Source organism: Mastigoproctus giganteus, chromosome 7 (assembly GCF_048544385.1).
Source record: "Mastigoproctus giganteus isolate SK-2022 chromosome 7, ASM4854438v1, whole genome shotgun sequence".
Classification (NCBI taxonomy): Eukaryota; Metazoa; Arthropoda; class Arachnida; order Uropygi; family Thelyphonidae; genus Mastigoproctus; species Mastigoproctus giganteus.
Genome location: NC_143581.1, coordinates 35,855,637 through 35,882,289, shown reverse-complemented (window position 1 = coordinate 35,882,289; position 26,653 = coordinate 35,855,637). Strand labels below are relative to the sequence as shown.

Sequence of the window (26,653 nt, the reverse complement as noted above, 5' to 3'; positions counted from 1 at the left end):
GCAAAACTTAAGCCTTTCTTCGTAAGAGCAACCCTTTGTTCCATTTACTAATCTTGTTGCCCTTCTCTGTACCCGTTCCAGCAGCTCTACATCCTTCTTGAAATGAGGCCTCCAGACCTGTATACAGTACTCAAGATGTGGCCTAACCATTGCCTTATACAAGGGAATAATCACCTCCTTATCCCTGCTAGAAAAATTCCTGTATATCATTGACAAGACACCATGAGCTACTCTTGCAGCTCGTCTGCACTGCTCAGAGAACTTCATATCTGCCTGCACAATTACCCCCAGGTCCTTTTCATTCTCCACCACTGTCAGTGTAGTACCGCAGAGTTGATACATTGCTCTGGGGTTACTGTTACCCATATGTAGTACTTTACATTTGTCAATGTTAAACTTCATTTGCCACCTCTCAGCCCATCTGTTCAACCTTTCCAGATCCTGTTGCAGCAGCATAGCGTCAGTAGTGTCCTTAACGACCCTGCCAACCTTTGTATCATCTGCAAACTTAGACATTAAACTTGATATCCCATCATCAATATCATTCATAAACACCGAAAACAACAATGGACCCAACACTGAACCTTGAGGAACTCCACTAATAACATTAGTCCACGTTGAGCAGTGTCCATTGATTACCACTCTCTGTCTTCTGCCACTCAACCATCCCCTTATCCATAGCAGCAATTTGCCTCCAATGCCACACTGCTCCAATTTGTGCAGCAGTCTTCCATGTGCAACAGTATCAAAAGCCTTTCTAAGATCCAAATATATAATATCAAAGTTATTCCCTGCATCCAGTTCTTTTGTGACTACATCATAGTATCCAATCAAATTGGTCAGGCAAGACCTGCCCTTAACAAAACCATGCTGCGTCTGAGCTATAACTGAATTCTTGTCTAGATGATCCTGCAGTGCTTCTTTAACCAGTGCCTCCATTAATTTACCTGGAACAGAAGTTAAACTAACAGGTCTATAATTACTTGTGTCAGCCTTTGATCCTCCTTTGTGAATTGGGGTTACATTTGCACATCTCCAGTCTATGGGTACCTCCCCTGAGTCCAAAGAAGCTCTCATAATTATGGCTAGGGGTTTGCATACTTCCTTTGCTGCCTCCTTTAATATAACTGGATAGATCCCATCCACCCCAGGTGCCTTTTTTATGTTTATCCTCAACAATCTCTCCTCCACTTTCCTCTCAGTTATTACAAAATCATCCAGCTCACTGCCAATGTTTACTTTACCTACATCATTCTCCTTCCTGAATAACTCCTCATGCGTGAATGTAGATGCAAAATACTCGTTTAGATTGTTAGCCACCTGAGCAGGATCCTCAACTGTTGAACCATCAATATCCAGTGGACCAATCTGATTCATCCCTTTCCTTCTCGAGTTCAAGTATGTAAAGAACTCCTTTCTGTTTTTCTTTGCATCCTTTGCCAAGGATTTTTCATAGTCTGCCTTTGCCTGCCTAATCTCCTTTGTGACTTGGTTACAGACCAACTTATATCTATCATAGGCTTCCATGTCACCCATTAATTTGTATGTATCCCATGCATTTTTCTTCTCTGCCACATGTCTCATTAGTCCATCTGACAACCATTTAGGCCTAAACCTTGAACAATATTTCTTAGTTGGTATGTAAAGCCTGGTAGCCACCAAGATTAGTTCCTTGAATGCTTCTCATTTTGAGTTTGCTGTTGGTAACATCATCAGTTGGTCCCACTGTATAGAATTTAAATACTGTCTCAGACCATCATAGTCGCCTTTACGAAAACAAAAACCCTTCCCTTTACCTCTGATGGTAGTTACCTCCTTGAGTAAATCCCACTTCAACACACTGTGATCACTGCCACCTAGTGGTTCATTTATCTGCAGGTTCTTAATGCATGAAGAATCACTACTGATAATCAGATCAAGAGTATTGCTCCCTCTTGTTGCCTCACGAACATGCTGATGTAGAAAACAATCATCCAATAAATCCACAAAAGCCTTGCTAGTGTGCGAGTGACCAACCCACAAATTCCAGTCAATATCTGGGAAATTAAAATCCCCCATTATAAGACTCTCTGATTTACTGGCCCACTCTATTTCCCTGTACAATATATTATTATACTCATCAGAGTCATTAGGCCTATAGCACACTCCTACTCTCAATTTTGATTTCCCTATGCTTATGTCACACCAGACTGACTCGACACTGCCCTGTCCATCGATGTCAACTGGCTTCACTTCCTTTGACTTTATGTGTTTCTTAATTAATAGCATAACCCCTCCTCCCCTCCTGTCCTGTCTATCCTTTCTATATACATTGTATTCCCCAAATTCCAGTTCCGCATTACTTATATCTGTGTGACACCACGTCTCTGATATCCCAACAAATCTGCCTTTGATGTTTTGAGCAATACCTCAAATTCATAAAATTTATTTACCAAACTCCTAGCATTGGTGTACACGCAGGTATACATGCACCTGTTTCTATTCTTAGCTACCCTAACACAACCCATGTGTTTACTTGTAACGCAATGACTACCAGCAGTCTCTGAAATATCCTGCATCTTGTTTTTCAGACTTCTGCTCATTTGAATAGAAGCAGTGCAAGAATCACTTCCACCTCTGCCAGTGGCTACTGTTAATCTATTAGTCCTTGTATCCCCCCCCAACTAGCAGTTTTCCAACCCACCTAACACTGCCTCGACAGCATCAGCAAAAATTCTTGCACCCTTTCTATTTAAGTGTATCCCATCCCTGTAGAAGCAATCTCTCCTGTTAACAAGTACAGTCCAGGCTGAAAAAAATTCTACCCCTTGAGCCTTGCACAATCCCTCCAGGGCCGAATTGATCGACAAGGCTCTCATCATATACTCCCTCCTATCGTGCCTGGGCAGAATTGCAGACACTTTCAAGTTCAACCCTAATTCACGGCTTTTTTTTAACAGTGACCTGTACTTGCTAAGTAATTCCGCCGGTCTCCTACTCTTAATATCATTAGTGCCAACGTGTACAACTATATCACCTTTTGTGCCCTTAAAAGATGATATCCGCTCTACAACGTCATCAACCTTTGCCCCTGGCAGACATACCCTGGTCCTATTCCACCTATCCTTTTTACAAAGCATGTTCCCCGTTTCCCTAACAATAGAGTCACCAACAACTACTAGTTCCTGTGGGACCAGCGCATTCTGCCTAGGGGGCTGCCCCTGTGTTGCCTGATGACCAAGTGCAAGCTCTGGCGTTGATGTGGGCAGCTGAGAGCTTGATGGGCCCCTCAATTTATTTCCTTCGAGGGCATCCACCCTGTCCTTCAAGGTCTCATAAAGGCCCATAACAACGCTGAGTTGTCGCCTGATTTCCTTGCACTCCTTACATCGTGCACACACAAAGACATCCCCCTTGGCAGTATCATGTCCCGTACCCGACTGCTCCGCAAACATCAAGCAAACAGTGCATTTTAATAGACTGTGATTCAGAGGGCAACTGCCCCCCCCCCCCCCAGTTCTCCCCTGAACCACAGCACTCCCATTAGCTTGAGCCTTTTGCTTTGCTGCTCTGGTCAGAGTCATGATTCCAATTTAATTCAATAAAATTTAAAACAAAAATTAAATCCTTAAGTTATATCCCAAAACAGTTATGTTATATATATATATATATATATATATATATATATATATATATTTTTTTTTTTTTTTGGGTATCTAGTGTTCACTTTATACAACTTCCGTATCACGTGTACCACTATAGTTATGTATTAATTATTTGTTACGATTAAGTCGTTATATATATTTATAGAGTTAAAAATACAATTTAATTGACAATAAAGTTTATCAAGATTAATAGATTTACTGATTAATTGACAATATTATATTATGCAGTATACTACACTAAGCTTATGCTATCGTGTAAAAATGGCGGGAATTCACGAATGGTATTTCTACGGACTCGTAAGTATTGATTAGCTTCGAAATCTCGCTATCTCAATTTAGAATAAACTAAGGATCCTGACTAGGTCTATAATCTACTTATAGAAGATAATTTGATATAACAATTGGTTAATAAATCGACTAAATTTGGTTAAAAGACCTCTCGTTCAATTTGTGACACGTGGATTTGATACCGTTACCGATACTAAGTAATATCTACGAAATCTCTGTCTAAGTTAAACTTTAAACTAAGTATCGTAACTAGGAATATAAAGCTACTCTAGAAAATAAGTTAATATGACAATTTAAATTAATAAAGCAGAAAATAAATCAGGAAAAACTTCTCTGTTTGAAGAGCTTTAAGGAGCAATGTCTGCACAGGCTAACCTCGCACCCAGTTTTGGAGATGAAAGGTCAAAACAGATGAAATAAAAGATGAAAGTTGGCTCCAGGATCTGGCTTTTGCTGTGGACATTACTGCACAATTAACTGATCTTAATTTGAAATTACAAGGTAAAAACAAACTGATCACTCAGTTGTATGATGGCATCAAGTGCTTCATTACAAAACTAAGCTTATGGAAGTCACAGTTGTCAAATGAAAATTTAGTTCATTTTCCTGTGCAAAGAGCTGAAAAACACTGCCAATACTGAGTCTGTACTAGCTTTGCTTAAGTATGACAGTCACCTGGAATTGTTGTCAAAAGAATTTCAGTAAAGATTTCATGATTTCTCATCTTTTGAACACCACTTTGCATTATTCTCAGTACCATTCACCTTTGATGTTGCCAAGGCAGAAGAAAGACTGCAGATGGAACTATTAGAAATGCAGTCGGATTCTACACTCAGAGCAAAGTATCTCGAAATGGGGATACCTCGTTTCTTTTCATACCTTCCTGCAAAGTTTAAAAACTTCAGAAAGTTTTCCACAAGGATTATGGCAATGTTCGGTTCTACCTATGTGTGTGAACAGTTATTTTCCTTCGTGAAATCAACAAAAACTTCTCAGGGAACAGGACTGACTGATCAACACCTCTCATCTCTGATGAAAGTCGGAACTGCACAGACATTTCAGCCAGACATAGCAAAAATTGTCATTAAAACATGATGTCAAGCCTCAGGACAAAACACTAAAAATAGTCGTAAATAAATGTTCGTTTTGAACTGTTGTAATTTTTGTACAATGTATTTGTTGCTGTTTAAAATTTCTTTTTTTTTTTTTCTCTTTTGTTAAACTACTTTATTACTTTGCATTTATTAATGTGGCTAGCCACTAAACCATTTGTATGCACACTGTATATTTCTAAGTTTAAGTAATAAAAATATTCTGCAATAATTTTTATTAAATAACTTCAATTAGTTGTCATGTGCGGCCCTCATGACAACACAAATGTGACCCATATGGCCCTCGGGGGACCCTCAGTTTGACATGCCTGTTGTAGACCATCCCTCCAATTATGTTATACAGGCAGTATAACATAATTGGAGGGATCTATAATATGATATACAGGCAGTTTCCACTTTAAGAGTTCCTGGGTTTACGAGTTTTTTTTTTTAGTTTTTTTTCAAGTATCAACAAAATTGAAAATATGAACATTAATTGCAAAAAATGAATATTAAACAATCATAAATACCGCATTTCAAACCACGCATATAGTTTTACAATACAGTGTACCCCGCTTTACGATATTAATCCGTTCCAGAGACCATTGTATCGTGAAAATATCGTAATGTGAACCCAATAACAAATTGTTTTTTGGTAATTCGTTCCACGAACTCGGAAGTTGAAATTTTTGCTACAGTAATACCCCGACTTACGCAAACTCGAAGTTACGCGGTTCTTGATTTTTTCGTTTGGCAACGCTGCCGCCCACTATCTTCAAGGTCGTTTTTCATATGTTATCGATATACGGTGCGACGGCGGAGAATGAGAGCGAAAGATGAACAAAATTCAACTTTGCTGCTTTTATGTTTTTATATCAGTGAAGGGGAAACACATTTCACCATAATAACATAAAAACCAACACAATTCCAGCTATCGGTATAATCGCAAATGCAATTAGATCGAGTTTACTACCAGTTTATAACAGATTTCACTAGCAGAAATGCAAATTAATAGTGTATCTCTGCCTTTATGGTGTTGTTTATTCAGTTGCTACATGCGCGCAGCTTTGTTTATGCGTATCAAGCGTGCCTCCTCGTTTTGTAATTGTGCTTTATTCCCTAAAAATGAGTAAAATACTTAATTAAAAGGTGTGAAAAGGAAGCATCCTGGTGAAGACACTGCAGATTCAGAGAGAAAAAGAAAAGCAATTATCGATAAACAGAGGCGGACTGGATCAAAAATTCTTACCCGGAAAAATTTATAGTGGCCTCATACTATGGTTTATGGCCAAAATCACACTGGCCCATCGGGGTTTCCCCGGTAAGGCTTATGGCCAGTCCGCCTCTGTCGATAGAGAAAAAATATAAAATTGTGAAACGCTTTGAGCGAAATGAAAGACCATGTGATATTGCACATGCTACAGGCCTAAACGAAGCAACGGCGAAAAGCACATGACAACTGCAAACTGAAAAGGGCTCAATTGTAAAGGGCTTAAAAATTTTAGAAAACATAGACTCCAACGAAGAACGCGTTATAACTACAAAGCAAGGAATAAAAAAATTATTAGCTTGCTACAAAGAAATTCTGCGTGAAAAAAAGAACGTGCTGTGTCGTCAGACAAATTTGTTAGATTTTATGAAGCCATCGACATCGAAATAACTTTTTAACGTAAGTCATTTGTTTTTTAATACATATTTTGTATTAATATGTATAAAGAACTGCAATTTTATTAATATTTTTCTTCTAAACTAGTGTTTTTGTTAGTCCTTGGTCCCAATTAAGCAAAATTTATATGTATTTATATGCAAAGTTGTACCCCGACTTACGCAAATTCGACTTACGCGATTTTCGTCGGACTCACCTATCGCGTAACTTCGGGGTATTTTTGTATATAACTCTCTAAAAGGTCGTTTTTTTTTTAATAATGTAAATTGTATTAGTTACCAAATTAAATCATTAAAATGCACTTCACTTTCGTCGTTATCATATGTCTGTTATAAGAACCAATTTTGAATGGCTTTACAATATTTTTCTAAAGCACATTTCTGGAGGTCACAACCATAAAACAATAAAAACAATTTGCACTTTCCAGTTTATTGGGCTTTTCTGTTAGTGCAATCAATTATGAACAGGTAGTAAACTGGATGTTATTGCATTTATGAAAATACTGATAGTTGGAATTGTATGGTTTTTACGTTATTATGGTGAAATGTGTTCCCCTTCACTGAAATCTTCAATCGTATTTATAAAGAAAAGAGAAGATTATCTTGGAAACAAACGACTCAAAGCATTTCTTAAAAAGACAACTTGTGCAACAAACCGAGTGCTGAGCCAATAATGAGTGATCAACGAGTGTGCATTTAGTCAATGATGATGAAGAATAAGCATTCTTTAAAATTTGTAAGTCATATATAATTTCTCTATTATTATAATTTGCTTGATTTTATAGGCTACGTTTTCATTTCTTTGGATAAATCAATCATTGTTTAAACTAACTAATCAGCTAACTGATTTCACTGTTGAGAACGTAACCCCTATTTTTAGCATTATGTCTATGGGAAATAAATTCCAGCTTTACGAGCGAGCGCTACGAATTAACTCGTAAAGTCGGGAACTACCTGTATATAATACTGATCATTCTGCAACACAATGTATCAGTATTTTCTGTGGCACGTGTTAAAGAATAAGGAAACCAGACTTAAAATTTGATCCCTTTGTAGTTAAACAAGAAATTGGAAAGTTAGTTGAAAAGGAGTGGCCAGACTATTAAATACCACATTTGCAACATTTCAAAAATTTCCACATAACTATCAACACCACTATTTTCATACTGCAAAATTTTCATAAAAAGTGTGAAAATTATATGAAAATGTTGTTTATATTGACAAATCCAATCCTAAATCATTAAAAATGAATCACAGCCACATCTTTCTGCTTTCTTAGAATGAGTTAGTATCTAGTTTTCCACCCTAAAGGAGAATTTCCAGTTTATTCTGGTATGTGCCTTTTTCTGCTGTTCTTTTGTCTTTAATGAATAATGAATTTTTTTTAAGCAAAAAATTTCATTCTTATTACTTTTAATTATGCTATTCATGTTATTAATTAAAATGAGTACATGAAATATTTTCGTATAAAAATAAAAAGAAAACTATAAAAAGAATATTTAATCATAAATGTAAGAAACTGATTAATCATCCAATTTTAAACTTTACAATTCAAAGCCATTTTAACTAGTTACAAATTACGCCAGAAAGTAATTAAATAAACAGGAAATAGATAAATACACAAACAATAAATCATATTATAAATTTAAATATAGCTTCACTCAGTAAGATATCATTATTACAATACCGTTTTTTACCTCTAAAACCATTTATCACTTGTGCAATATTAATTTATAAAATAATACAAAATTAAATACATACCCATTTCATTTTCAGTTCTTTCAAAGTCACCATCATGGCTCCCACCATTCTGGTAACTTTCCTCAGCTGCAATTATGCCATTTGTAGCAAAAGTAATTGTTCTAGTATGATCAATATTATCACCTGAAGAGTCCATATTTTCCATTTCTATATCTGCATCAGGATGTAGATAATCTGACTGCTCTAGTTCAGAATTGCCATTTATAATTTCTCCATTTAACGCACTATTTGTTGCATTTAGTTCTTCCACAGATGAAAGATTTATATTTTCATTGTTATTTACACTATTCTCAACACTTACAGACGAAGGTAAAGGCTTGGGAGTAATAATCTGAGTTGTGGTAGTGTGAGGACTACGACTTCTTGTTGGTGATACATTAGAGAGTACTACTACACTAGAAATTGGTGGTGTCCTCTGGATATACTGGGTGGAGTAATTAGGACTCATACTTGGGGAGCTGCTTTGGGATTTTGGACTTTTGGAAGGACGGACTTCACTGTCAGTACCATTCACCATCTCAATAAATTGACGGCACTTTAACATAAACAATAAATCTTGATTTCTTTCTAAAAGTCCTGGATAAATCTTTTGTGTGGTTTCTATTGCTTCCCCCATTCGACCTGCTAAAACTAATTTCTGTATCCCTGAAAAGGAAGAGAAAAAAAAAGAAAAAAAAAAAAGAAAAAAGAATGTGTAATAAATGATTTCAATTCTAAATGTTTTAAAATTCATGTTTTGTATAATTTAATGCATTTTTTAAAAAATTATTTGAAATAGCATTCATAGTGGTTATAGCAAATGATATTAGTACAAAGAAAGACACTATTACACCACATGTATATGTTAAGTTTATTGGAACATTTACAAGAAATCTAAATAATCACCAAAATACAAAGTACTTCAATATCAAGGCTTTGATGTTTCAAAAACTCAACTGAGTAATATCATCAGATTTGGAAAGCAGTAACTGAGACAGTGTGAAGTTTTACACTGTCCCAGCTACTTTCATACCAGTTGCAGTCTTCAGTTTCGTGACATTACTCAGTTCGGTTCTGAAACATTGCTTTAATGGTAAATACTTTTATTGTGGTAGTTTAGTTTTCTTGAATCCATTTCAATAAACTTACTTAACATATGCATGTGGTGTAGCAGTGTCTTTATATTAATAGGATCCCCACCACACACACACACACACACACACACATATAACACTATAATATATTGAGGCACGCAGTGAAAGATGTTAAGACAAATACTCAATTCAGATATTCTACTCATTGACACAAACAAGCAAACTTTTAGTAAAATTTCTTGAAATTTTATACTTGAAGAGCACTGGTAGATATGTCAAGCAGTCAGAAGAGTGTCTGAGATAAATTAGTGTTTGTTAGGAAAAACAAATAAGAAAAAAAGAAAATTTCTTATGACAGGATTCAAACCCAGATCCTTCCAAATGCCTGCTGGCAACAAGTGAAAAAACTCCTGCACTCAGTTTAAAACTGGAATTACTCACCAGAGACTGTTCAACTTTAGAGTCTGTTTGGTGTGACATAAACAATGGGAAAGGGAAAATGAGAATAGGAGTGTGTTATAGGCCAAATAACTCTGATGAGTACAACTAGTGTTTTCATGCGGTATTTTTCCCGGCATTTTTTGGAAAAATTTGTGTTTTTCCGAATCGCGAGAAAAATCAGTTAGGAAAACGGGGAGTATTATAATTCTCCTGTGAGAATTAAAGCTTAACAATCAAAACATAGAGATGTTACTGGTTCGAAGGAATCCACCGACGTCAAGTCGAAAGCAAGAGCAGGAAACACTGATACGTGGAGTGGAAGGGTAACTTAACCTTCCACTTGAAGAAGGAACTGGAGCGAAAGGTAAACTTAGCCTTCCATTTCCGGCCGGCTTCCAGAAATGTAGACCTTAACCTGGTTATGGTCGACATTTCCGGGAATCAGATAGGAGCACGTAGGAGAGAAGTGGTCATGATTTAATCAGTCGGTCCTCCTTGCAAATAAAATAAATTTTATACGCAGAGTATACTTTATACAAATCCTATGAGTGGTGTTCCAAGAAATAACAAGTTTTGGAAACAAAACAAGTCCTTAAATTGGCAATTTCAACACATGATTCTAAACCTTGCTAGCAAATTTGAATGTTAAGTTATTCAAATACTTCCCAATAATGTTCACTGGTGTTTTCCAGTGTTTGAATATTCGCTATAGGCTACAGTTCTTTATAAATAAACTAAACTTAACATTTCTTATTTATCAATTTTTTTTTTTTAAATATCCATAATAATGAGTAAAGAGTATGAAGAATGTTGGAAGAAAGAAAGATAAAGGAATCAGTCAGCTCGTTGTCAGATATATTTTAAATCACTGCAATGTAAAGCATCATCAACTAGTGGACTTCATAGGCATCTCGAACATATTCATGGCATGAAAAGGACAAAAAAACTCTGAAAATAATCCTGATGAGCCAATGTCAACTACTTCTAAGAAACAATGCAGAATTTTACACCACGTCAAAGGACACGAGCCACAAGATTTAGAAAAAATGGTAAGCAATATTGCAGAAGCAGATGGATTATCTATCAACATAATCTCAAAGAGTGAATTCATTAGGGCAAGTTTCTTAGGCAAAGGACTGCCTAAGAAACTTGCCAAAAAGTTGCAAGTTGCCAAAAGGTCCATCAGTTATGGCATTAAAACATAACTATTACAGTAAAATAGCACAACTGTACATCGAGAAATTTGGTGCTTTCAAATGTGAAAATAAGAAAATGAGCATTTGGACAGAAGAGTGGACAAGTTGTAGGAATCGATGTTTGTTGTTTGTTTGTTACTTGGTTTTTTAGGAGCATTAGCAACTAAAGCCATATTGCTCCGGGGATATGCAGTGGTCATTCCCTGACCTTTCCACATCCTCCGTATTTGGTGGTCACGGGCTCAAACCCCGGTCTAATCAAGAAGCGTGTGCTACGCACTGTTGCTCCTTCCCACCTGGCTACGGAAGCGCCATCTGTGCGGTGATCTGATTGAGATGTATAAGGCCTTGAATGGTTTGAGCAGGCGCAATACTGACGGGATATTTCTGATTGCTCAGATTAAGAACCTGAGGGGGTACAGATTGAAACTGAGGAAAGACAGTTGTAGAATAGATGTACAGAAGTTTGCCTTTAGCCAGTGGGTAGTTGATTGCTGGAACAGACTTCCATCTGTCATTGTGGAAGTTGATAGCTTATATAAATTTAAGGCTGAACTAGACAAACATTTGGAGTGACCAGATGGGTGAAATAGGAAGGGTTTTTTTTTTTTTTTTTTTTTTGGCTGATGCTGTATAAGCTTGCTTTCTTCAATCGTATGCCTGAACTTTAATGCTAATGTTAAATTAAAACCCTAAGGATATTTCTGAAAGATGAACTAACTGAAAAATTAAAGGAACTGGGATGCACTGACAACTTTGAGCATATTGTGCCTGCTCCTATGATATTATCTTTAAACTTTTTATTCTTTGTATTATATCTATAAGTGTTTTCAAACCTACATATTCTGCAGGCCAAAAATCTAGGGCTGGGACTATTCACTTGTCTGAGAGTGGCTAAAATGCAGAGCTAAATTTAAGAATTACACCAAGCTCCAAAGGAATTTCAACTTTAGACAAACAAGCAATTAGTGGGAAATGTGCTTTAATGGGTTCACCATTGCAATACTAGATGAAATTCAGTCCCTGAAAAAACAGGTCGTGTGCTAGAGACAAATAAAATCAGGGATTTGTTTGGGACCGAAGTATTTAGTAAGCTGACTCAAGTGTAAGAACAGAAACCAAACAGTCAAGTGCATAATACTCCAGTTTAAGAAGATTCAGTTTTATTGGAGATTCCAATATCAGAAAACTAGGTAACAGTTTCTCAAATAAGGATAGGTTGCCTAAAACAAGGGCACATCTGCCAGGTAAAACAACTGATAATGTAGCCAATAGATTATTATTATTCATGTGATTGTGATATTAAGCACACACAAATTAATGATCTGTTTAACAAATATAAGACTATCGTATAAAGAAGAAGGGGGGGGGGAGAAGTTAAGTCAGTCAGGATGTGTAAGTGTCTACAATTCTTCTCAGATGTAAAGCTTTGCAGATTAACTCCAGACTTAAGGAAATCTGCAAGGAATTTTTATGGGATGGGGGATTTTATCAGTATGGCCTACCCTAATAAGCAGAAGGAAGCTATTTTGTTGAGATGGTTTGTTTGTTGTTTGTTATTTGGTTTTTAGGAGCATTAGCAACTAAGGCCATATTGCTCCAGGAATATGCGGTGGTCATTCCCTGACCTTTCTGCATCCTCTGTATTTGGTGGTCACGGGCCTGAACCCCGGTCTAATCAAGAAGCATGTGCTATGCACTGCTGCTCCTCGGCAACAAACTATAAGGGATGTTTCAGGGTAGCAAATACTATATAGACAAACCTTAACTTGTGTCTGTTTACAGTAATGCCAGGAGTGTTGTCAATAAAATAAATGAATTCAAACTCCTAGTTGGGACAACACTGACATAACAGGGCTAATGAAAACATGGTGTCACCCAGAAATAAAGGATGATGAGTTTCACTATGCTATGAATAACATATTTAGGAAAAGTAGGGTAGACAAAAGGGGTGGTGTGGTCAGAGTTCTATCAAAAGCAGCCTGAGTGGAATACAAATTTTTACAGATTCAGAAGTTACACACACTAGGTATAGAATCTGTGTGATTGAAGCCAGTTGGAAGCCATGGTATAATGAGAGTGAGGCTAGTCTACAGAACAGAATATTGTCAAGACTTTACAGTCTATACAGGCAAATGGTTTTGGCAAGCAAAGAAAAATATCTTATTATTGAGGGTTTCAATTTTCCCCTTAGAGAGAGAGAGAGAGAGAGAGAGAGAGAGAGAGAGAGAGAGAGAGAGAGAGAGAGAGCACTAAGGGCAAATACATTAGAATTACAGAATATCTTCAAATCAAGTCACAGTAGTCATTAATGCATATATACCAGGGGTGGCCTACGAGTCGATCGTGGTTTTAATTTCGGTTGATCACAATGAATTTAAAATTAGATTGCACACTAACAGAAAAGCCCAATAAACCAGAAAGTGCAAATCAAATTGTTTTTATTGTTTTATGGTCATGACCTCCAGAAATAGCTTTAGAGAAATATCACAAAGGCATTCAAAACTGATCCTTATAAGGATATAACCAAACAGAGCAATAAATGGTGGTGTGTTTGTCTAGTTATTTTGGAAACTACTTCCTCATTTGGGAATCCTCTTCATCAATTATCTTATGTTAGCTGTTCAAACAGAATAATTTTCCGGTTCATGCAACTGAAAGTGTTTTAATCTGTAAGCATTGTTTTTGCTGTTTGAATAACTGGACAGTACTTATACATTAAATTAATAGCCTTTGATTAAAAATGAAACTACAAAAAAGGGTAAAACGTATCATTTTCATCAAGAGTGGGAACTAGAATACTTTTTTTGTAATGGTGAAAAAAAAAAAAAAAAAAAAATGTTGCTGTTTGATTGCAATGCTTCCATGGCTATAGTCAAAAAAGGAAATTTAGAAAGGCACTTCAATGCACTCCATGATAAGTATCAATCGGATTTTCCACCTAATAGTGATCTTAGAAAAAATAAATTAGAACTTCAATTCAGATTATTCGCACATCAAAATTTCTTCATGAAATTTACAATCTAAAGCAGTAACTGTAGCATCATTTAAAGTGAGTCATCTTATTGCAAAAAAATGCAAACCTTTTTCTAATGGTCAATTCATCAAAGACTCATTTTTAGAAAAAACAGATTCTCTTTTTGAAAATTTTAAGAACAAAAATGAAATTAAAAGTGCTCTTCAAGATCTGCAATTATCTCGAAATACTGTGATGTGACGCATCGAAAAAATGAGTCAAAATGTGAGCGAACAATTGCATGCTCATATTGCTAATTGCGTGTTCTATTCTTTACAGTTGGATGAATCTACAGATGTCAGTGATACAGCTCAGTTGCTCGTTTTTATTCGTATGGTTTTCGATGATTCTGCCACTAGATCCAGCAGAAGAACTGCTGGGTGTGGTTTCGTTAAAAGAAAGAATTCTAGTTTATGGAATAAGTGGGAGGGAAACTAACCACGGGAAAAAAATTTTTCAAAGAAAAAACTCATTCAAACATTTTATTGAAAATATTAAATTACCACTATTTAATATCAATCAATAACAAGAGATGGAGCTAAAGCAATGATGGGGCATCTTATCGGATTCATCGCATTGTGCCAAAAGGATGATGAATTCCCAGATTTTTGGAATTACCACTGTATCATCCACCAACAAGTATTAGCCAGAAAAAGATTAAATACTAAAAGTGTTATGGACATCGCTTTTGAAATAGTGAATTCCATCAGAGGACAATCTCTTCAAAGGAGACTTTTCAGAATGCAACTCTATGAAAAAGAACCAGATCTAATATTACACATAGATGTGATTTGGCTGAGTTGGATTAAGTTTCTGCAGAGATTTTGAAATTTGCTGAATGAAATTAAAAATTTTTTTTTGATCAAAGGGGAAATGATTATCAGCAGTTCGAAGATATGGAGTGGTTGTGTAATCGGGCTTTTTGGCAGATTTTACCAGTAAATTAAGTGATCCGAACTTGGAATTACAAAGAAAAATTAAAAATGTGGGTGACACGATCAGTAATATTTCTGCATATAAAATATCAATTTTTGGCAATGGCTAAGGATCTCAAAGGAAAAAAATTCGACCATTTTGCAAATATGCAAGATCATTTGCAAAAATATCCTGTTTTTGAATTTAATAGTGAGAAATATGTTTCTGAAATTGAGAATGTTGTGGTCAATTTTGAAACCAGATTCGGTGATTTTAAAACAATTTAAGACATTGTTCAATATATTTCTTATCCATTTAATGTCGACTTAGATATGAAACAAATTGCAGAAAAAAAATCGCTGCGATTTTTCACATGGAGGAAATATTACTTGAAAATGAAATTATTACATTGCGAAATGATATTTTCCTAAAAGATCATCAGAAAAAGAGCTTTGGAAATATGTTTTCCAAGAAAAGTACCCAAATGTAAATAATGCAGTGAACTTTTAAATTCCTGTTTTGGTCCACATATCTACGTGAATCGGCCTTTTCGTATTTGAAACAAAGACGATGAAACGCTGTGCTCTTATGAACTTGCATACAGAAGATTCTTTATGGTTGGCTTTATAGTAGTAGTAGTAGTAGTAGTGGCACTTGATGCAAGAAAGCAAATGTAGGAGCTTATGCAGCATCAGCCAAAAAAAAAAAAAAAAAAAATCACACCATACCCTCCAATTGCCTGTCCAGTTCCTCCTTAAATTTATTTAACCTATCAACTTCCACAACGACAGATGGAAGTTTGTTCCAGCAATTAACCACCCACTGGCTAAAGGCAAATTTCCGCACATCTATTCTACATCTATCCTTTCTTAATTTGAACTTATGTCCCCGTAGGTTCGTATTCTGAACAAGTGGGAGGATCCCATCAGAATTCAGCGTGCTCAACCCATTCAAGGCCTTATAGACCTCAATCAGATCACCGCGCAGGTGCCTAGTCTCCAGCCACTGCAATTTGCAGAACTTAAGCCTCTCTTGGTAAGAGGATCCCTTCATTCCCCTCACCAATCGTGTTGCTCTTCTCTGTACACGCTCAAGCAAATCTACATCCTTCCTAAAATGAGGCCTCCAGACCTGTATGCAGTACTCAAGGCGTGGCCTGACCATTGCCTTATACAGAGGGACAATCACCTCCTTTTCCCTGCTAGCAAAATTCCTATATATCATTGACAAAACCCCATGACCTGCCCTAGCAGCCTGTCTACATTGCTCAGAAAACTTCATATCTGACTGCACAATTACTCCCAGGTCTTTTTCATTTTCTACCACCTTAAGTGTAGTACCACACAGTTGGTACGTTTCTCTGGGGTTACTTCTACCCATATGCAGTACTTTGCATTTGTCAAGGTTAAACTTCAGTTGCCACTTCTTAGCCCATCTGCCCAAATTATCTAGATCCTGTTGCAGTAGCACACTGCCATTACTGTCATTAACAACCCTGCCAACCTTCGTGTCATCTGCAAACTTCGACATTAAGCCTGATATAATTTCATCAATATCATTGATAAATATACAAAACAACAGTGGACCCAACACCGAACCCTGTGGGACTCCACTAATAACATTAGTCCACGAAGAGCAGCACCCATTGATTACCACCCTCTGTCTTCTCCCACTTAACCATCCTTTTATCCATTGTAGCAACTTACCCTTAATACCATTCTGCTCCAATTTGTACAGTAGTCTTCCATGCGCAACAGTGTCAAAAGCTTTCCTGAAATCCAAGTATATGATATCAAAATTATTTTTTGCATCCAGTTCCTTTGTGACCACATCATAATAACCAATCAAATTTGTCAGACAAGACTTTCCCTTAACAAACCCATGCTGTGTCTGAATTATTGCTGCATTCTTGTCTAGATGATCCTGCAATGCATCTTTAACCAGTGACTCCATTATTTTACCCGGAACAGAAGTTAAACTAACTGGTCTGTAATTATTCGTGTCACCCTTCGAACCTCCTTTGTGAATTGGGGATACATTTGCACATCTCCAGTCCGTGGGAACCTCCCCAGAATCCAAGGATGCTCTCATAATTATGGCTAAGGGTTTGCTTAGTTGCTTTGCCGCCTCCTTTAATATAACTGGATAGATCCCATCCGCCCCAGGTGCCTTTCTTATGTTTAACTTCAACAATTTCTCCTCCACTTTGCTCTCAGTTATTACAAAATCATTAAGCACACTGCTACAATTTGATAACCTTCTTCCATTTTCAAACTGTAATGATTCCTCACGTGTGAATGTAGATGCAAAATACTCATTCAGTTTGTTTGCTATCTGAGCAGGATCATCTACAGTCGAACCATCGATGTCAAGTGGACCAATCATATTCAGCCCCTTCCTTTTAGAGTTTATATAAGTAAAGAAATCCTTGCTGTTTTTCTTAGCATCTTTTTCCAAAGATTTCTCGTAATCCGCCTTTGCCTGCCGAACCTCCTTTGTGACCTGATTACAGACTAGCTTATATCTGCTACAGGCTTCTGCGTCGCCTGATAATTTATATGCATCCTATGCATTTTTCTTCTCTGTCACGAGTCTCATTAGTTCATTTGATAACCATTTAGGCCTAAACCTTGAACAATATTTCTTCATCGGTATGAAAAGTCTAGTAGCTTCCACGATTAATTCCTTGAATGCTTCCCACTTAGAATTTACTGTTTGTAACATCGTCAGTCGATCCCACTGTACAGAATTTAAAAACTGTCTGAGACCACTGTACTCCCCTTTACGGAAGCAAAAACCCTTTCCTTTACCCCTGACGGTAGTTACCTCTTTGAGTAAATCCCACTTCAGCACACTGTGATCACTGCCACCTAGTGGTTCCTTTATCTGCAAATTCTTAATACACGAATGATCACTGCTGATAACCAGATCAAGAGTATTACTTTCTCTGGTTGCCTCTCGAACATGCTGCTGCAGAAAACAATCATCCAATAAATCCACAAAAGTCTGACTAGTGTGTGAGTGACCAACCCACAAGTTCCAGTCAATATCTGGGAAGTTAAAATCCCCCATTATAAGCCATTCTGATTTACTGGCCCACTCTATTTCTCTGTACAATTGTTCATTGCACTCATTCGAGTCATTAGGCCTATAACACACTCCTACTCTTATCTTTGCTTTTGCAGTGCTTATGTCACACCAAACTGACTCAACAGTGCACTGTCCATCTGTATCAACTGGATGCACTTCTTTTGATTTTATGTTTTTCTTAATTAACAGCATAACACCTCCTCCCTTTCTGTCCTGTCTATCCTTATCACAGTATATTCCCGATTTTGAAAGCTTGGCAGATGACAGAAGATACAAACTTCGCATAAATTGAAATTTTAAATATGTATGAATTTAAAATAAGAATTCTGAATTGTATTGAATTTTAAAATTTATAAACAACATTTTTCAATGTGTTGATTAACTTTTTTAACCATGTGCAATGAAATTTTTGAGATGGTAGATTGCAGCACATTTTGAAGGGAAAAAGTAGATCGCATCACAAATTAAGTTGGCTGCCCCTGATATATACTATTAAGAAAATACAGCACAAGCAGGATGCCATGATGAATGAATAATAACATTTAACAGAGAAAAAAAGTTAGCAAGCAAAAGTCACAGAGCAATGAAAAGCATTGAAGCTTATAATATCTACAAAGAGGTCTGTAATAGTACTGCAAAAAAGGTTAGGCTAGCAAAAGTTGGTTATGAGAAATCACTGGCTAAGAGATCAAAGAATGAGGAAAAGGAGTTTTCACATGTATGAAAACAAAGAAAAGAAATAACAAATCAGATAGGACTTTGAGCAAGGAATGCACTAAGTCTTGCATAATCTAGCTGATGTTGAAGACAAATTAAATAGGTATTCCGCAACAATATATTTACAGACAACAGATCTCTTCTGGTGAGGAGAAACTATGCAAGTGAAGGTAAGAAGCATGCATTTAGCAAATTGCAAAAGACTATCAGAAAATTTTCAAGCCTAAAGGTGATTAAGTTATAAAGATGGGAAAAGAAGACACCCCATGGCAGACACTACAATGATCTCCACTCCATCAAGATCACATCGATACTGCAATTGATTGCACATACCAAGTAATTTTGAGAGATGTGACAATGGAGTAGACTGAACCATTATAATTATGAAGGTATCATAGAAGGAGAAATTCCTTTTGGTTAGATGTGCCAATATATCACCAATACAATAAAGCAGTTCTAAGGGACACATGGAGCGGCCTCTGTAGCCGAGTGGTCAGGAGCTGGAGTGGAGTAGCACACGCTCTTTGAGTAGACCGGGGTTCGTGCCCCTGACTGCTAACTACGGTCGATCTGCCAACCCGCACTGGACCAGCATGGCAGATTATGGTCCATTTCCCTCGGCATGAATTGCTGAGGAGGCTTCCAACCTGCAGTGGGTTGATAATGGCTGCAGTTAACTTTTTTTAAGGGACACATGGATAATACTAACCAGTCAGTCTGACTATAGTGGGAGGGAAAATCACAGAGGCAATGATTAAGGATGCAACACAAGGTCATTTGAATAGGGCTGCCCATAACACAAATCGAGCTTACATACGTTCTTCTCCCTCACATTATATGTATAATGAGCCGACATACAAACAAGTTACTAATCTATCTTCACACATATTATCAGAGGATCAGGTCTCACTCTTATCGAAGGGACTGAATTTTAATTTACCGCCATGTAAACTCCCTAAGAAACAATTCAAACAAACAGTAATTAATAACCCCAAAAATCTTCAGTTACCCAGATTAAATAAGAATGAAGTTATAGCATTATGTAACCTTAGGGGAAACAAAGATATTGTCATCCAAAGAGCAGATAAAGGGGTCACGGTAGTTATTCTGAATAAATCTATATTAACAAATTGGACTCTATTATATCAGACAGTTCAACCTACAGGGAGATAGAAGTCTATATTTATGAATTTAGTATATCAATATAACAAAACACTAACTTCATACTGTAAGAGTGATTTTATTTCTATGGCTCAATTAAAAGAGCTGAAAGCTAGGACTTGTAATATTCCTGTACTATTCGAACAAGTTAAACTTCATAAACCCGATTTTCCCATACACCCAATTGTATCCTACAAAAATTCATCATTTTCACACTGTGTTATGGGCAGCCCTATTCAAATGACCTTGTGTTGCATCCTTAATCATTGCCTCCATGATTTTCCCTCCCACTGTAGTCAGAATGACTGGTTAGTATTATCCATATGTCCCTTAGAACTGCCTTATTGTATTGGTGATATATTGGCACATCTAACCAAAAGGAATTTCTCCTTCTATGATACCTTCTAATTATAATGGTTCAGTCTACTCCTTTGTCACCTCCCTCAAAATTACTTGGTATGTGCAATCAATTACAGGATCCTTAACCACCTTTAGGCTTGAAAATTTTTCTAATAGTCTTTTGCAATTTGCTAAATGCTTCTTATGCTTCTCAAATGCAATTTGCTTCCTACCTTCACTTGCATAGTTTCTCCTCACAAGAAGAGATCTGTTGTCTGTAAATATATTGTTGCGGAATACCTATTATAATATCATAAAACCTTTTAGACAGATGATAAAATTCAGTATAAAAAACTAAAAAAAAAAAAAAAAGTAAAGTGCAGCCATTATCAACCCACTGCAGGATGGAAGCCTCCTCAACAATTCATGTTGAGGGAAATGGACCATAATCTGCCACGCTGGTCCAGTGCGGGTTGGCAGATCGACCGTATTCAGCAGTCAGGGGCTTGAACCCCGGTCTACTCAAAGAGCGTGTGCTACTGCACTCCCGCTCCTGCCCACTCGGCTATGACACTCTATTTAGCAGTCTTAAAGATGTCAAGCTTCACAGTAATGATAAGTTACTTTTGTTAGATGTCACTTCCCTGTACACTAATGGTAATGTGAAGTACGCTACTGATGTAGTTTAGGAATTGTTAAACAATGATACCATTGCGATTAATCACATTAAATTACCTAAAAAACAAATTTTCCATTTAATCAAGCTTCTACTTGAAGCTGATTGTTTTGCTTTTAAAGACACAATATACAAGCAGATTTTTGGATTAACCTATGGGGTTGAGCCTGAGCAGCCTAATAGTGGAGATCTATCTTGCTAACATCAAGCACATACATTTAACACCATTTCTCCCCTGCATTTTTTATTATGGGAGATATCTTGATGATGTACTCGTTATAACAGATTATGACACCACTCAGAACATTCTACAGATATTTAACAATATTCATACGAGACTACATTTTACATTGGAGGAAGAACATAAATAAACAAAAGCTCTAAATTTCTCAAATTTTACTCTTACACGAGATATCCAAAAAATACAATTTAACATCTACCGAAAAACCCACCAATATGGGGATGGTCCTGCACTACAGAAGTTATCACCCGTTTACTTATAAAAGGTCCATAATATTTAACCAGTTCCTCAAAGCTTACAAATATTCTCCTTTTGAACCCACCTTAGACTTAGAAATTGATATACTAATCGACAGGTTTTTAAATAGGGACTATCCGCTTTCTATTATTAATCAAAATAAGATTACAAGCAGAAAATACGATACCTATTAATAAAACCAATAAAAAAATACTTTATTTCTATTCTGTATATCGAAAAATGCGATTGTTCATTCAATTCAGTGCAATTTGTCATATCAAGGGTCGACTCAGTATACTCTTGATTTATGTGTGAAACAACACGCTGCTTTGGTCCACACACTGCGTGAACCGCATCAGAATTAGCATTTCGTGCTGTCAATGAAGGTCACATACTCCTATTTAATGAAGTGGAAATTTTAAACATACAACATAATTAGATAAAATTATTGATTGCTGAAACCCTTGAAATGAAGCTACCCTCAAATTCTATCAACGTGTGCCGTCCTTATCTAATTTCGGATTTCTGGTCTTTTTTACATGTGCCAATGCAAATAATCTCTCCATTTAAGAACTTAACACACATATCACGTTATTTCCAATCTGTAAACAAGACGAACAGTCAAAAAGCGATGTCTGCTTAAGGGAGGAAAATACAGTAAATTTCTATTTAATTTTTATATCCAATGTGATTTATGCAAATTTTATAATTGTGATTTTAATTATTTATTCTTGTAAATGGTTTTCAGTCTTTAATTATTCTGACACAATGTCTTCTTGCACTCATGGTTTTCCTGAGTTGGTTTGATGTGTTTGGGGTCGGGTTATGGCTCTTGGCTTTCGATTCTGTTGTGCACTGGATCAGTCATGTCTCTATTTTATTAAAATTAAAATCATTTTATGTTTACATTTGGAGAGCACTGATTGGAAGCATTCTATGCAAAAGATTGAGGTAATCTCTTACGCTTTTAAATATATTGTTACAACATAGAACGGGCGTTCAGCAAAAGTCCTGTGCCGAATGTGGGTTCAAACCCGAGGCTCCGGTATTACTTTGTGTGACGTGTCGTAGAATCTTCTGTCGTGATTGCCAGCCACCTAAAGCTAAAAGGTTGAACAAACAACGGAGAAGAAAATGGATCTGCCACCTTTGCGCAAGTAACCCAAAAAGCACGGACATCTCGAAGGAAGAGATATCCACTATCACTCTTGCAGAAGAAATCCCATCTGGCCTTCTTGATGTGCACAGTTCAATTGAAGGTAGTATTGTGTTATCTGCATTGAGAACACCTGGAGATTCTAGCTTATGGTTTGGGAAAGACGTTGCTTCTTCGGTTAGGGAGTTTGATACCGCTCCTGCCGCCTCCGCAAAGGACTTGCAAGTTAATAGCCCCTTTGATAGTTTGTCAATTAAAAGCGCTCTAAGGGACAACACGTCCATACCCAATGCCCTCCCTGAAAGATTTAAGATCACTTTCGGGGAGATTCTGTCCCCAATAATCGACTCTCTTGCCTGCCTCAATGAGAAAATAGAAAACTCAGAACCAAAAATACGGAAATTCTCGACCAAGTGCTCGTAATGAATGAACAACTCAGGGATCTCAAAATCTTTATAAGTGAATGCTGTTTTCCCTCTAGTCAGACATCAGTGATGGACCATCTGGAACCTCAGGAGCATTCACAGGAAGCAGATGATGCACTAACAAGACCTCCAACTCAAACTGAGCGCATCCAGCGAGGAAAAAGAGATCTCAAAAATCTGCACAGTTCGCCTCTTTTTGCAGACAGAACAACTGAACAGATCGTAGCCCTGGCCGTGATGTTGAACCCTTTGGGTACTCATCCCCCTCACTGCTCTCCATCAGCGCGATCCGACCTTCGAGGCTGACAGCCCTTTTATCCAGGACAAGTGTATGATTCCTGGTGAATCTAATCTGCACCAACCTTGCAAAAGACATCAGGAGAAGCCTGGTGGCCAGGTTCTGAGCCAGGCTCATCACTGTTACAACAGGATGGAGATGAGAGAAACCCCACGCCAGAACAGGGAGAAGCGGATCAATGCTCAAGCAGATGCCTTCTGTCTCTCTGATCAATTTAACTATCATGCGCAATTTCCCAGGCATAACCCACAAATGGCTTGCGCTCAAAGTGTTTTGACTGTGAAAACACAAGGTAACAGAATTCCATGCGAGGAGCATAATATGTCGGTTCCTACTGAACCTACCTCGGTCCCTCTGTCACGGAGACTTGAGGAGATATAATATTTCAGCTGTCTAGACCCGAGAGAGAATTTTTGTTTCCAGCCTGGGACCAGCAACAAAAGTGGAAAGTATCAGGGCACTCTTTGCCCAAGAACATGGGATCAACTTAGACGTAAAAGCTATCAAAACTAGACACCCGACCTATTCTTCCTTTATCATCTCCTGCCCTGCGAATGCAAAGCATATCGTCTTGGACTCTAGTTGCTGGCTGGTAGGCACCCTTATAAAGCCGTTCCAAGAGAGGAGCAGATCGATCGCTTACAGCAGATCCAGGTGAGATAAAGAGCCATAACTACAAAAGGATGACTTGCTACCAGGTTCACACGAAGGAGAGATTCTTTGGTTTATGCAGAATGTACACAGCCTAAAAAACAAGCTTCATTGTCTCCAGACTCTCCTATTGCTTAATGAGTTTGATGTCATCTGCCTTACAGAAACATGGTTAACGGCGGATAGACAGCTTGATCTTACCCATTTTAATACTCCTTACAAACACATTGGGAATCACAGGATTAACGGGCGAGGCAGAATTGTTGAAATCCTGTTCAACGATCGATTCCAGCCAATAAGGATGCAAGTGAGCCAGTCAAACAACTTTGAGGCAGTTTCCCTGACGCTGAGGAGTCCTCTTCTTCAAATCCAATGCTGCCTGGTTTATCTTCCTCCAGACCACAATGAAGACTCTAGAGCTGAGCTGCTCATGTGGTTAGCAACCAACTTAGTGCCTAAAATTCCAAATGTTGTAGCAGGTGATTTTAACTTGCCACTGCCCAGGCATGGGAATGCCCTTGAGGCCACTCGTCGGGCCTTTAACCTTACACGGTTAGTGACGCAACCAACTAGAGCGTGTCAAGCGCTGGACCTAATCTTCCACAACTTACAAGATATCAAACTCCTACCTAGCAACTTTCGATTCCAATCTGACCACTCGCCAACTGCATGTAAACTATCCTTACAGAGCAATTCCCTTGGGTTACCTGACGAGTACACCGCTGAATTGCCTAGGATAGGATAGCCTTCTCTACCAAATATCTTAAGCCAGAGATCATTCTCCAATGCTTGATTGGGTTTGACTGGGGGCGTCTCTAATCTGAACCATTGGAGGATGCCGTTATGCTCTTGTCGGAACAACTGAAGTTAATTGCACTACATGGTGCAGCCAGAATCACCAGGATTGGTAACAGGTCGAATCAGGGTTTCAATAAGGAAACTAAGATGGCTTTCATCAAGAAGCAGAAGGCCTACCGGAAATGGCAGAAAACTCAACTTCCCTCAGACCGTTCCATCTTTAAGAAAGAAAGAGCTTGCTTCTTGAAAAAGAAAAGGAAGGCCCTTAACAAAGCTGTTCTCAATAGGTTGAAGAGTGGTAGAAGGATCCTTTCGCATCATCATCATCTAGCCATTGACAAAAAGCTTGTCCAGGAATGGGCACAGTTCAGCTTACTGCAGGTAGATTTTCCTGACTCTGATTCCTCTCTCTCGCAGGAGGACTAGTTACCTACGGCACACTTGTCTGAAATAGAAATAACTAGAAAGAGCCTAATTGATGTCATCAATAAACTACCCAACAAAGCCACTGTAGGTCCAGATGGTTTCCCACTCTTTATTATCAAAATTTGCAGCCCATATATAGTCGACCTTCTCCTTCACCTTTTCAAACAAATCCTGCAATCTGGAATAGTTCCTTCAATTTGGAAAACCTACCACGTCAAGCCCATTCCAAAGATCACGAAACCCAAATCTTCTAAAGACCTGCGACCAATATCCATCAGTTGTTCTTTACTCAAAATTTTTTAAAAAGTAATTCAACCAACAATTGTCCAGCATTGCTTTTCACACAGGCCCGAGTACCTGCATACCGTTCTACAAAGGAGATCGACAACTACCAATCTTCTTGATACCCTCTTCAGAATTCAGCACACCCTTAACAACAACAAATCACAGATTGATATCATATTCCTCGACATAAAATTGGTTTATGACAGGATACACCTCCCAGCTCTTTTTACCATTCTGAAACACTACTTTGGCCTGGCAGATACCTTACTTCAAATTTTGAAGTCTATTTTACTCCCTGGATATCTGTCTGTGACCCACAATGACTTTCAAGTAACTATTGACGTCTCAAGAGGCATCCCACAAGGAAGCATACTGTCAGCTATCCTGTTTGCAGCAGTTTTGGAGCCTTTCCTTGCTCAGAATCCAAACTTTGTCTCTTATGCCGATGATCTGAAGTTCTACATGAGCTCAGATCATAATCATCAGATTCATGATATCAACCAACAAGCTTCTAAGGCAGATATTGAGCTTGAAAAGTTATCTTGCCACAATTGGGCTGCATCTGAGCCCTTCCAAATCAGCACAACTGACGATAACCAAGAAGAAAGTCAAAAATGATATCCAAATCTTTGTTAGTGGGGAACCAGTGCAAAAGGTGACCTCTCATACCGATCTTAGCCTCACCTGGGATGTTGGGCTCACATTTTAGCCTCACTTTGCCAGGATGAGGCAGAAAAACGTACGCTGCTCTTTGGGCAGTGCGTCAAGAGCTCGTTGGTATGCATCAGCCAGCGCTGCTTGTTCGGCACATCCTGAGGTGTATTACGCCAATTCCTCTCTATGCTTCAGAAATTTGGTCATCTGCCCCTGCCTCATACCTTCAGAAGTATCTCAGTTTAGAGTACTGGTTGCTTAGATGGATGAACAGGGTGGTAGTAGGCCACCCCCTAACTATCTCCAGATCTATCCTACAAGCAAATCTGGACACCACTCCCTGGAGACATATCATCATGACAAAAAATATCCCCACGTTTACACGGCTTATAACGAGGCGAATTGATGC

At 37.7% G+C, this 26,653-nt stretch overlaps 1 protein-coding gene across 2 annotated transcripts in view; it reads right to left on the bottom strand.

Annotated features, from left to right (window-relative positions):
• The window catches only part of RanBPM (Ran-binding protein M), a 380,347-nt gene that overhangs the window by 177,892 nt on the left and 175,802 nt on the right, over positions 1 to 26,653 (bottom strand). For both annotated transcript variants that reach the window (XM_090377616.1, XM_090377617.1), the window contains exon 8: positions 8,450 to 9,094. In XM_090377616.1, coding sequence (XP_090233742.1) covers positions 8,450 to 9,094 — 645 coding nt within the window. The remainder of the gene's footprint in view (positions 1 to 8,449; positions 9,095 to 26,653) is intronic.